Source organism: Anas platyrhynchos, chromosome 1 (assembly GCF_047663525.1).
Source record: "Anas platyrhynchos isolate ZD024472 breed Pekin duck chromosome 1, IASCAAS_PekinDuck_T2T, whole genome shotgun sequence".
NCBI classification, from domain to species: domain Eukaryota; kingdom Metazoa; phylum Chordata; class Aves; order Anseriformes; family Anatidae; genus Anas; species Anas platyrhynchos.
The window spans coordinates 190,671,129-190,684,850 of record NC_092587.1 but is presented as its reverse complement, the minus strand read 5'-3'; the positions used below and the strand labels follow the sequence as shown (position 1 = coordinate 190,684,850).

Sequence of the window (13,722 nt, the reverse complement as noted above, 5' to 3'; positions counted from 1 at the left end):
CAACTTTGAAAGTGCTCAGCACTGGGATGGGGACAGATTACTGCAGCATTAATGCTGGAAGTGAACATCTCAAGCCATTGCAGGCAATACATATAGCATGTATATTCACACACACTTGTATGTGCACCCATACATGATTATATAATCAACAGGGATCTATTTTTATAGAATTATGGAATAAAAACATATCTACACCTATAGAAAAGAATTAAAGCTGTTCATTCAGAAGGAACATATGTGACTGCACCCTTCAGACTTGCCTTTTAATTTTAAAAATAGTCAGTGACTCTCATTTGACACTAATTTTATAGGAAAAGTAATTTTTTTAACTTGTAATTGAAGTTATTCCTGATTTATATTAGCAGATGCGACAAAATAATCAGATTTGAAGTGTTAGACAGATGGTAACTCGACTTGTTGCAAGAAGGCAGATATTCAGCAGCACAGAAAAGATTCTCAACAAGGGAAAAAATGCACCTAAATAGCAAAGCACCCGAAAAGTGATTTCTCAGAGTCAAGAACAAAAGAATGCGGACCAATTCTTTTCTTACACCATCACTGTGCCAACATGACTTTTCTGACTTGAATCACATTAATTTATATCAAAATGTGGAAAATGGGAATGAAGCAGTAGTTACAATGCCAAGATAAAAAAGAAGGTTTTGAACAATATGTATCATATGAATCCCATATTAAATTAAAATAAAATATGCAGATTTCAGCAATATGTGCTGTTATAATTATCTCTCAGGGAAGCCAGTGGAAACTATTGTTTGGGACATCAAGGCGAGGTTGGAAGAAATTTTTGCATTCTTAAATGAAATTTCACTGAGAGCACAAAGGAAAGAGGACTGTAAGACCTATCAAAGTTTTTCTCATCTCTCAAGTCACAGAATGTGTTTATTTTTCAAACAAATTCAATAATGCATCAAAGCTGTAAAGCTGTAGTTGTCTTTTATATAGCATTTCCCTACATGAGATAACAGTCAAAGCTAGGAAAATACAAATACTAAGGTTATCTAAAAATACTGCACTGAGCTACTTCAGAATACTTCAAATATTTTGGGTAACACATGCTCTAATTATACCGTTGTATTATTATCAAATTAAATAGCTTCATTTTTTTTGTACTAAAACGAGACAAGCCACCTGAGATATCGTCTATTAATTTCAGCACTACAAGCCCAGATTCCCAGTAGAGAAAGAAAAAAAAAAAAAAATCAATGGGAAAGAAAAGTCTTTACTGAAGCCGGATGACTATTAGCTATCAATGCACTGCTAACTTCTCCGCTTAAACAGCTTGTCTACCCTGATCTAGCTGGTTCAAGCAAGACTGAACAGAAAAGGGTACATTAGAACCAAAGCAAACCGATAGCAGATGGTGACTCGACTCGTAAGTAATTTCTGAAGCTGAATAAGAACATGCCAAAAGATATTCCAATGCCACAAAATTCAGCAGATGCAGTTGTCTAACAGATTAAACTACTTGTTGCAATTAACATTTTATGCCTTTACGTGTTATCGCAGAAAGCAGCAAGCATTCAGTTGCAGCTGAAACTTTATGAGGGAAATGTAGTGATGGGCACAGAGGTACAGATAGGAGTGTAGGATGGTAGGGCTGGAGAACAACCTTCTGTTTGTTCTCCATGAAATTACCAGGACTCCTGAGCCATTGCTTTCAGTCTCCCAAAGCAATGCCGAAGTACTTGATGGGTTCAACCCAAATTCACTCTTTATTTTAGCTTGCACAATGCTTCACTGACTCTCAGCTACAGGTGTAGCTATCGAGATAACCACAAGTCATGGATTTCAAAGCACACTTACAAGAAACTGATGCCTCAGGAATGCCTGTGCATCCGTGAGGCACAGGGCAATCTGTTGCTGAAATATTTCTGACCGGCACGTCAAAACTTTCTTTTTACCTCGCTCGGTATGGGAAAGCCCTGTAAACGCACCAAGTTCACGTCTCCTGTATGGAAGAACGAGCGTGCCACGCACCGTGTAAACGCACGCAACTTTTCACCCCGAATTGTCGCTCGCACCATGTCGCGACAAGAGGCTCTCACGACCCTCCTCCACGCATCAAGAGGCTGCCAGGACGTGCCTCATTCCCCTCTTCCCCCAAAAACCCTTCATCCTTCACCGGTCCCACGACCCATCGCGGGCCCGGCCGTGGGCAGGGGATGCTCCGGCAGCCCGGGACAAGCCGAGCGGAGCCCCGCAGCCACCGGGGGGCTGCGAGGCAGGGCCGGGGGGTCGCGGAGCACTCACCGCGGGGGCGGTCAGCCGGCGGATGCTCTCGCCCAGCGAGTCCAGGTTGACCCGGCGGCGGCGAGGAGCGCGGCGAGCACCGGCGCTGGCCGCGGAGACGGCGGAGCCGGCGGCGGTGATGGAGATGGATGCGGCTGCCAGGGACGGATCGGAGGGGCCGGGGGGGCTGCGGCTGCCGTTCCAGCAGAGGCGGGACAGGGGACACTCGCCCTCCTCCTCGGGGCTGGTCTCCGGGCAGTCGGAGCCCAGCGAGCTGAAGGACTCGGAGGAGATCTTGCGGCGGGACATGGTGCCGCGGGGCGCCGGGGCTCAGCGCAGCGCGGCGGGCAGCCGCGGCGGGCAGCAGCGCCGAGCCGCGGGGCGCCGGGGGCGGCCGCCTCGCATGGCCGCGGGGTGCCCCCGGTCGGGGGGGCTCCGGGGCCGGGGTAGGGGTCGGGGCCGGCTCAGCCCCGCTCCCAGCTCGGCGCTCGGCCGGGGGCAGCGCGGGTGCGGCGCCGGGAGGCTTTAAAGCGGCGGCCGCTGCCCTCCTCTGCCTCGCCGCCCTCCCTCGCTCTCCCCTCCCCCGGCTCCCTCGCTGCTCCGCGGGGATCACGTGTTGTTTGGAGCCCTTTCCTCCTCCTCCTCCTCCTCCATCTCCATCTCCTCCTCCTCCTCCGCCCGCCTCCCCCCTCCCCGCCTCTCGCTGCCCATGTCCCCCCGCAAGGGGCTGGCGGACACCCGGGACCCTCCCGCTGCGGGCATCCCGACCCTAACCCCGACCCCAAACCCGACCCCAAACCCGACCCAAAACCCGGCCCCGACCCCAAGCCCGGCCCCGCCGCCTGCCGGCCCGGCGGTGCTGGACAGCTCCCTGCAAAGCTCCCCGAGCCCCGGCTGGCGGCGCCTCCGAGGGCGAGGGATGCCGGCCCTCCGCGCCCGACAACTTTTCCGAGCGGCTTTTCGTGGGAAAATCACGGCGTTTGAGAAAAAAAAAAAAAAAAAAAAAGGGGGGGGGAGGCTGCAGCGCGCTCGTCAGGTTTCAGAGGCAAAAGTTGCTGCCGTCTCCCTGCGAGCGCTGCCCCTGCTAACGCTGGGGTCGTGTCTGCAAAAAGAAAAGGGCTGCGTTCCTTCCACAGCTCTGTGCTGCGAGAGGGAAAAGGAGACGGGTGGAGGAAACTAAGCAGGGGAGCTTGGATGTAGGATGACACCCCTAAAGACTATGCAAGGGGTCTCCTTCCCTACCCAAGCAGGCAGGTTAAAGGAACCTGGAGAGTTTCTTGGCAGCCGTGTTTGTCCCATGATTGTAGTTCTTGGCAGAAAGCCTGCGAGATGCGATCTCAGTGGTGTGGTTCTTCCTGCCATCCAGCCCGTCATTGATTTACCTTCAGTTAAACAAATCTTGTTTTAAAAGGTAATCTTTTTAGGATAGTTTTTACTCTACCTTTCCCCTATATTAGGGCATACATTTTACCTCTTCATCCTGTTAAATGTTTGAGCTTAGCCTAAACAAAAACTCAGTGAGAGACTGGGAAGATCTCTACAGGCATGGAGCAGCCTTGAGCATGGCCCGAGGCAGCACAAATGCTGTATCTGCATCCAGAAGGGACACGGGGCTGTGGCTGAGCAGGCTGCTTTTAACTAGGACAAGGCAGCCCTCGCTGGGGTATTTCAGTGTCATCATCCCTGGCTCTCTTGGCTCACCCAGTTTCTATTTCGATTTTCTTCTTTCTATAGGAATATATATGGAGTGAGAAAAACAATGGGTCTCCTTTTGCCATGGCACAGTTTTTAAATCTCTGCAGCTTGAAGCCTGAACGTTGAAAGGATGTATAATAAACCCAGGGTGGTCCCTGCTGCCTTCTGGTCTCATAAATGTTACACTTGGGATGCAGACAGACTTTCTTTTGCAGTCCTGGTGACCCCCTGGGCAGCACTGGGACAGGAATCATAGATGTCTCCACTTGAAAATTAATCCACACATGAACCTTCAGATCTGTTGTCCTCCTCTGTCTTTCCGCTACTGAATAACAATATTCATCAGTACCTCAGCCCACAGAAGACAAGTTTTTCTACCTTTTTTGTTTTCCTCTAAAGAAATGCTCCCTTTGCCAGAGTCTCTGAGGCCTGGCTGCACCCGCTGTGCCTGCCCTCCACCCAAGCTCCTGTCATGGAGGGGATTTGGGCATTTAGGATTTAGCATTTTTTAGTGGCTGGGAGGTGTCCTTTTGGTGCTAACCACTCACACAAGTACAGGATGCTCTGTGTTAAGGTGATAACTTCTCTCTCATGCTTCAGGTTTCATTAAACTTATTTCCTTCTGGTAGACCAGTCCTCAGCAAAGGAAGCTTCCGCTGGTTTCCTGGCGGCTACAGTAACAGGGAAAACTGGGCAAGAGCTATATGGTTTAGTGTTGAAAATGCAAATGCATATTTATAAGCCTAAACTGCTAAAATACCCAAGTGTTAACTGGTTCCATGTGCAGTACTTCAACTGTAGGACTAGGGTAAGCAACTTGCTCGTGGGCATATTTGCATTTTATTCAGCCCTGGGGAAATACACTTGCAAGAAGACAAAACTGACATTTTTAAGCCTTCCGTTTCCACTTTTTCTTGGAGCAAAGTTTAATGTAGCAGTTCCCAGTGCAACTTATCATTGGTGTTTGACAGCACTCTGAGTTGCCCTTGCAGCATTAAAAATGACTTTCTTTATGCCACTCATGGCCATATTCCTTTGGTGTCTGTAATGTGGTGACCCTGAAATGGGAAGGGAAATGCTTTGCTTCAGTGAATGTTCCTTAGGTCAGGATTATTATAAATGAATGCACTCATGTACCAAAGCAATTCCTTTCAAGAATATAAAAGACATTTCCCTTCAGCATCTAAACACTGGAGTTGACCATTCAGAGTAAAAGTTGCAATGAGGCCTTCAAGGCTTCTATTGCTCCAGCTGAAGCAGCCTTTTGGTTAAGCCTGGACTCAGTGTCGCTGTTCACTGGCTATTTTGCTCAGCCTTAGTCTTTAACACTCATGGAAGATATAGCTGCTACAGTCAGAGATGTCAGTGATCTGCCTACTGCAACTCTTTTTGGGATTCCTGATATTAAAATACATGAAATCAGTTAGAGACACCAGCTGGAAAAGTACCAAACACCATCACAAGATGTCTTGAGCTAAAGAGGAATGGACAGCAGAAGATCCAAGATGACAGATCCAGGTCCTGGAGGTCAGCCTGGTGAGGCCAACAAGTCACTGAGACCCTGGATAGTTTTTTCTCATTTTATTCCTTCTGATCAAGATACAACCTTGGCAAAAGCTAAATACCACAGAGGGCTGCTTCGTCAGATAGTCAAATGCCTTTGACAGCACATAGACAGCTACAGCACGTAAGAGAACAAATGTTCTTCTTTTATACATGTCTTACCAGCCTAAATTTGCAGTTGGCATATTATTGGATGAACAGCAGACATGTCTGTAAAATGTATAAGGTTCAGCAAAGTAGTGCCTGTAAAACTTTTCTATCATGCCACAACAGAATGCAATTTATGTGTCCCACATGTCTTGCAGACAACTTGGAGAAAAATATGAATATTTTTAATTTTTGTAAAATCTCTACCATATGATAGTTTCTAAGATATTGTTTTTAATGCACAAATCTTTTCTAAATTTTTATATATTTTCAAATTTTTATCTTGGTTCTAGTAAGCAAAGCTCACAAGACTGTGATCAGACCTGACATAAAACACATCATCTTTAATTTCTGACATGTTACTTCATCATTATTTATTCATGATTTTTACTTATTTATTAATAAATCAACATTTCTTACCAGATATTTCCCTCCAGCATCACATGCTGGAGTTTTGATATCATTTTTATTTTCAAATGCTGTCTTTTGGCAGTTCAAAAAGCCTTAGACAATTTAAATAATAAAAGCAACTTCATCATCATGTGTTTCATTGTCCTATCCGCATTTTTTAAGGACATGCTAGTTGCAGAGCCGGCAGAAGAAACTATTTCAATGAATCCCACCTAGGGATTACTTGCATATATCACATATATTACTTAAATATTTCATATCATTTCACCTAGTACATTATATGTCTTTTTATAATAATCTTTTTATAATACTGCTGAACATATAAGTACTTAATTTTCCTTTAATAGAAAAGATTTTTGTCCCGGGATCAATGTCTCCCACTGAGAAAGTAAACATCTGTTTTGCAAAGCATTTCTGAAGCAGCAGGAGACCATTATCCTGTGACAACATTCTATTACAATTACTTTATTGCAGTCAGGCAAAATGAGTGATGTGTAGCAAATTTATTCTTTTTTCACATTCTGCCAAACCTTTCTGTTCTCTATCCAATGACTTCCATCTGGAGTATTGCCTGGAAGGACGGCTGGGGCATTCTGCCATTTGTCATTAATGATCTGTTGAATTACGATTGGCTTAAAGAACAGATCAATTTTATGTTTCAGCTACTCAGAAATAAAGTTCATCTGCAAGACAGAGTGGATTCACATTGATGAAAGCTGATGTTCTAGTAATCAGGTATATTTGAGTCCATCATGTTGCACAGTGTGTTACTGAAGGAGTATATAATTAATCTTGTACTGTGGGATGATCCTACATAATGAAAGCAGCAGAATCTGGACCTTAATGATCATAAAACACCCTAGTCTTAGCACACTCTAAAAGTAGAGTTTTCCTCTTATGAATGAGAAAAGAAAGTACAGATGAGTGATTCCATGATTCTCACGTTACATAGCAGATCAAGAGCAGAATTGGGAAAACCTTGTTGCCTAATCTAATTTAAGATAAAGTTACTCAGAATCAGTTTCATCTGTTCTCTTATCTCATTAAAAATGTCGGAGGAAACTACTGAATGAGTGGGGGGGGGGAGGGGGAAGAAAAAAAAAAAAAAAACAAAAAAAAAAAGGAATGCTCAAATAACAGAGCTTTGACTCAAATCATTAAGTCAAACTGGGACTGCAAATATCAGGGAGAATTTCTAAGGGCATACAGATTCAACTAATTGTCTAGAAGGAACACAGAGATGACTAAACATTCAGACTTAAAAATTTATAAATTGTAAAAGAAAAATATAGTGCGGCACTCACTACCTCTTATTTCCATTTGACTTGCACAGAGAGCCAGATTTACTGAATTCAACACGGGGTGACATAAACTGAATCTTTTCTTGATTAGCAGCTCTTCTGTATCTTGAGGTTTTTACCCTGAGAACAGCAGGTAACTGTGGCTTCTGTCTCAGAGTTACCTATGAGCCTCACCAATATTTGTGTAAAGCTGCAAAACAAGAAGATGCTGATGGGCTACTACATGGTGTACAGCCACCTCAGCCCAGCACTCTGTAGTTTAGTCAAGCCACTACTTATAGAACAGCTTCCTACAGAAGTCACTTGTTTTCACCCTTGTAATCACATTTATTCCAGATAGATTTCCTACTATACACAGTTTTTATTGAGGAGATTAATGTCATCAATCAGATTAGACCAACAAATATATAATAGTAGCTACATCTGAGATTAAAGCTGTATTGTATTGGGAGTTCAGACATTTTTTGAGACTTCTGGAGCAGCTCCTTGCACTCTTCACAGACCACATGAATCCAAGTCCACAAGGACTTTGAGAACTTCTTGTGTCCTAGGCAGAGGTTGAATTAAACCAAGATGTCCATGTTTTCTGAAATGGCTGTTTGGGCTGCCTCATCTCTTGGGGGAAGGCAGAGTTGATGCCTATGAGACAGGTTGCCCTTCATGTCCCAGGGCTCTGACTTATTTGTAGAAATTCTCTTTGGTGGTCTCTCACACAGCACATAATACCTTCCAGGTATGACTTGCTCCCATGAAGCAAAAAAAGGAGTAAGAGGTTTATTTATATATAGCTTTAGCAACAGGAGAGAGAGAGGGGGAATGTGCTCATGCATATAGATTTAGATAATAAGAAACAATTTGAATAGTACATGAGAAATAAGAATTATATACAGTATCTACCAACATGGTATTATTCTCTGAAAAAGTTAGCCAAAATGTTGTCCAAATTAAAAAAATAAAAAATAAACAAATAAATCTTTATTTATAAATCATATAAAAGCTATTGAAATAAAATTTACTCTGTTTCACCCAGAGACGGCAAATGAATGGAAAAGTAATTTCTGCAAGCAGGTTTCCAAATGAATGTTGCTCCTTACAATGCTGGTAGAACTGTCCAAGCCTCTTTAACTAAGGATGAAATTCTTACAACTAAGGTTGTAACTTCCAAGCTAACCTAGCACTGCAGCATGGTTTTAAGCACTTAGTGGTGTGGTGTTCAGGAACTTCCCAGATGTTCATCTGTCTAACCTGTTAATGTCATAGCTTCTTGTAGAGAAAGAATCCTAAAAAGAGAAATTTTTACAGTAACTGCAAAATCTGGTGGCTGAAGTTTTAGCATCTGTCCAGGAATCCATCTGTCTATTTCTTCTGTTTTCTTGCATTTTTAGTTCTTCAAAATTTAGTTGGACTTTTTCCTCATTCTTCTCTGTCACTTGACTCCTTGTAACATGGCTACAGGTAAATACTAAGGTAAATGCTTTTCCTGTCATTTGGTTCCTGTCACTTTGTTTTAGTGGTGGAATGTAACCTTCAAATATGAGTACTTGTGTTACTCAGAACACTGTCACTCTGGCTGATGTTACATACCATCAGGGCACCACGATTTCATATTTCAAGGTTCCTTGTGTTCTTTGTAAAACAGATCATCATGTCCCTGAGGAATATTTCTCTGCAGAGAGTAGCATGAATACTTATGGGAAAGCTATACACTGAGAGGGTTTAAATAATATATCTTCAATGTTAACACAACTGGAACCAAATATATATATACATATATATATGTAAGCAGTGCACACTTGCAGCCCAGAAGGCCAATTGCATCCTGGGCTGCATCAACAGATGAGTGGCCAGCAAGTGGAGGGAGGTGATTGTCCCCCTCTGCTCTGCCTTCATCAGGCCCCACCTGGAGTGCTGCGTCCAGGTCTGGGGCCCCCAGCACAAGAAAGATGTGGGGCTTTTAGAGTGGATCCAGAGGAAGGCCATGAAGATGATAAAAGCGCTGGAGCACCTCTCCTGTGAATAAAGTCTGAGAGAGTTTGGGCTGTTCAGCCTGGAGAAGAGAAGGCTCAGGGGTGACCTCATTGCAACATTTGAATACTTAAAGAGGGCTTATAAAAAAGATGGAGAACAGCTTTTTACTCAGGCAGACAATGACAGGACAGAGGAGAATAGCTTCAAACAAAAAGAAGGGAGATTTAGATTAGAGGTCGGGAAGAATTTACCTACACTACCTACTTGGAGGATGGTGAGGCCCTGGCACAAGTTGCCCAGAGAAGCTGTGGATGCCCCATACCTGGAAGTGTTCAAGGCCAGGTTGGACAAGGCCCTGGGCAATCTGGTGTAGTGGGTGGGATCTCTGGCTATGGCAGGGGGATTGGAACTGGATGTTCTTTAAGGTCCCTTCCAACCCAAGCTGTTCCATGATATATATAATTTTAGCTTCATATTTGGTTTGAACTGACTAAAATGTTCGGAGTGGTGGAGGTGGTGGGGGGAGACCAAAAGAAAAGGAAAATATGAGGAAAAAAAGCACAATTCTTCTCTTTACAAAATACACTTATTTGATTCTCAAGTTATTTTGTGCAAAAAGATCTGACAAAGGTAGGTTACTATGAGGGAATCACACATCGGGGGGAGCTGCAATGTGTTTGCCATAACATCACTATTTCATTTTCATAGCACGCTTCATTACAAACTTCTCAATGCGATTTGCAAGCAATTACAAAGCAAATGCCTGTAATGTGAATAAGGCTGAGCAAACATCTGAGATTTCATGGTAGATTTAAAAGCATTGTGGGCCCAATCCAGTAGGCAGTATGCAGTTTTCATCACTACCAATACTGTCTGAGGCACTCAGCACCTTGCCGAAGGACCTTAGGACTTCTCTGAATCAGTCCCTGGGTGAGTCAGACTCAACATTTTTACGGGGAAAAAAAATCCACAGGCAAGGTGAATATTGCTATAATAGGAATTTAACTGCTTGTGGTAATGCAAAAATAAAGTCTAACTACAAACAACACTTACTGCTAAAGGAATAATGTTTTAAAAAACTGTTCTCTTTAGGTTAATAAAACAGATGAGCAAAGTATTTTTACTGCAAAGTGCCATTAAGGGTCTGAAACAATCAAACTGAGTCTTAAGAGAATATCTTTAACATTTTGCTTTTAAAGCCAATGCATAAGCTAGATTTATGGAATACCTCTCTTAAAAAGACAAAGTAGTTCTAACCTTTCACTGTGGGGGTGCACCCAAGTGCCTCGTTTGCAAACAGAGTGAACAAGATGGTTCTGGTCACCTGTCTATTAAAGTTTGCCATAAAATCAGTTTTTCACAATTATTTTGGTTAAAGTCAAACCACAAAAGTGAAAAATATCTTTTGCAAAGCAGTGAGAAATTGATTCAAAACTAAAAATGAAAGTAAGTATTAATATAGCTGTCTTGAACTATTTTTAGTACCAATCTGTGCACATTTTGAAGCACCTGTAAAATATCATGCCCTGTTTTTACCATGAACTGAAATGTATGCCTACTGCATCATCTCAAATTCACTATACTGTTTTGTCTTCATGCATGACGTTTTTCTCCAGATAGTGTCAAACTTTCCATCCATTGACAATAGCTTAACACTTTATATGATTCAACATGAATAAGGTGTCAAAAATGTTAAAAAAACAATTTCTGTGTTAGTTGGATACAAACACAACACAATGAAAATTCATTGCAGCAGAAAGAAACAGATTAACGCTGAAAACATCCATACTACCTCAAACAGTCAGCATTTCTCTGGATGTTGAGAAGCATCTTGAACTTGCAGATCAAAAGTAGGAAAATGTTCATGGCATTGCATTGTGGTATGTTCGTGGTATTGTGGTATTAACCTATGCAGTTCATTATTCATCAGAAATTACTTTTTACTTGTCCCAATTGAGTTACAAATGGCTTAATGTGGGCAAGATTTGAAAATGGAAGAGAAAAATGTGAAATCACATCAAATGAAATTATAAATACATGAATAGATGTTGTGGTTCTGGCTGGGTTATAGTTAATCATACAAGCCTCTACGAAGAAAGATAACTCTAACTCTGAAATAAGAAACACTGCCATTGCCATTTGTATGAAAATAAAGAAACTTCAGGAATAAATAAATTTGTGCTAACATTAACATAACCAAAAAGTTCCTAAATAAACAATTTTTTAAATCTGGAAAATATTTCATGGAAGCACTGTGCTACTATCTGTGGTAGTCCTTGTCTGTTGCTCTGTTGCTGCCAGTTATTCTTAAACATTTAAAATGCCAAAAATTTTGTTTCTTCTTCTTTATCATCCTTTCCTTCCCTGGTCTGTTCACCCTTAATTAAAAAAAAAAAAAAAAAAAAAAAAACAGTCAATGTATAGGTCATTAAATATTAATTACAGTAAAATCTTGATTCATATAAGGGTACATGCATATAAAACAGCAGCAAAATGCTTCTTATTCTCCTATTGGTAAGGCAAGTGTACCTGTTAATATGGAGCAAAGCAGTTTCATCACAATCTGAGCACTTGAGACATATCTGGGAAGATAAGAATTTTCAGGGTAATTGGGTTTTAAATAGTGTGAAAGGTCTTGTGAGGAGACTCTGCTGAGAGAAGTTTCAGCCTTGGTGGAACAGAAATGTAGGTGTTAGAGACCGGCACAGAAAAAGATTTAATGTCACAAGAGGCAAATTAGAAATGGACAGGTAAAGGAGTCAAATATAGATATATGACTTACCAGAGCAGAAAGTTCTGCCAACTATAACTTGCCTGCTTCAAGCTCACTTTTCATGTCTTCTTTGGATATTACTGAAAGATCCAGAAAAAATCTGGTTTTACATGAAATGAGAAGTCACTCCATGGAAATTTCTGCTTCTTGCAAACTGCCCATTATTATATACTGCTGAGTAGCTGTATGCAATTCCACATTAAGAAATTTAACAGTATAAAACTGCACTTTGCTAGCAAATTCTGGCAAAGGAAACTTCAATCAACATTATAAGTCTTACACTCTTCCTTAGCTTTCTTTGACTTAACAGGGGGATTTGACTAAGAGAGGACCACAAGATTTGTGTTCTTTATTTCTTCTACTGAAATCTTTTGGTTTATTTCACTGTTGATGAGACCAATGTGTATAGTGCATACATAAGACTCTACATTGAAGACAACACTAATAATAGAGTTTTATTATTTTAGAGGAGGGGGATTTATTGGTTTTGAGTGCTTTTTGTTCCAGGTAAGAAAACAAATATGACTAACAGAAGGAAAATCAGGCTCTACTGGGAACAGCAGAATCATAAACATGAGAGCAAGAGAATTTTAAAAGGTGAGGTTATAAATATCTTACTGCTGGGGAGACCTGTGGAGAGTTTGCATAATCTTGGTGAGAATGAGAAGAGCAACAAGCCATTATACTTGCAGGAAAAAATGTCAGAAGCAGCAGTATTCACCTTGAAACCTGGAGGAGGAAGTAGAGAGAGTGGGGAGAGGAGCTCCCAAGGTGTCAGGGAGCATCACTGCTCACCTCAACATCACAGTCCAGGGCTGAGGAGACACATTTACTTGGACTCGATGATCCACGTAAGTTACTTCCAGCTTGCGATATTCTATGATTATCTGATTCTATGTTAGAGCCAGGTCTCAGTAGGGTTGCTTGTGCTTTAATGGGGCTCATGGGGTGCAAGCTTGCCCCGCCATGGCCATGCCTGTCCACTGCTTGTCCCAGCACCCAGCACCTTCCAACCACCCACTCAGCACCCTCACAGGCACTGCAGCTCCCAGCTGTCCTGCAGGCTGCCAGGCTTGGTGCAATGAAGAAAACTAGGGGATTATCACTTCAGCACTGGGGGAGGTAGGGAAAACACCAGGACTTCTGCCCATCCCTGCTCAGCAGCTTTTCTGCACCTTTGCAACTGTCAGATGAACTCCACAAACCTTACATCGCATGCCTCTCCCATGAGGGCTGCCCACTGGTGTGAGACACACTGTATGGGATCCCATGGTGGTAGCATTACTCATCACAACAGCAAAGGAGACTTCCTTTTCAAGTCTCAACTTCTGGGAAGAGAAAGTGACTGAAATATACAGTAGGGAAAACTTTCCAAGAACTGTCCTCTTCTGAAAAGGATTGCACAGAAAAAACAAAGGTTTTAGTTGCAAAATTCCGTTATTCATTATAGGAGGATTGGAAGTGGAAATTAAGAACAACCACGCAGCAGTGTGGAAGATCAGTCTTCTTTGAGAGGCCATTAAACAAAAAGAAAATAAATGTCACCAATGACCAAACACGTGTTAAATCCTTGATATTTTTCTATCCACTTAGAAGTCAGAGACTTCTTGAGGG

The 13,722-nt window shown here is 42.3% G+C and overlaps 1 protein-coding gene across 2 annotated transcripts in view; it reads right to left on the bottom strand.

Annotated features, from left to right (window-relative positions):
* Positions 1-2,835, bottom strand: part of GUCY1A2 (guanylate cyclase 1 soluble subunit alpha 2) — a 172,683-nt gene extending 169,848 nt beyond the window's left edge. For both annotated transcript variants that reach the window (XR_005264040.2, XM_038175780.2), the window contains exon 1: positions 2,272-2,835. Coding sequence is in view for 1 of the 2 variants with exons in the window: in XM_038175780.2 (XP_038031708.1) it covers positions 2,272-2,559 (288 nt within the window). In the remaining variant the exon portion in view is untranslated. The remainder of the gene's footprint in view (positions 1-2,271) is intronic.
* Positions 2,836-13,722: the final 10,887 nt, after the last annotated feature.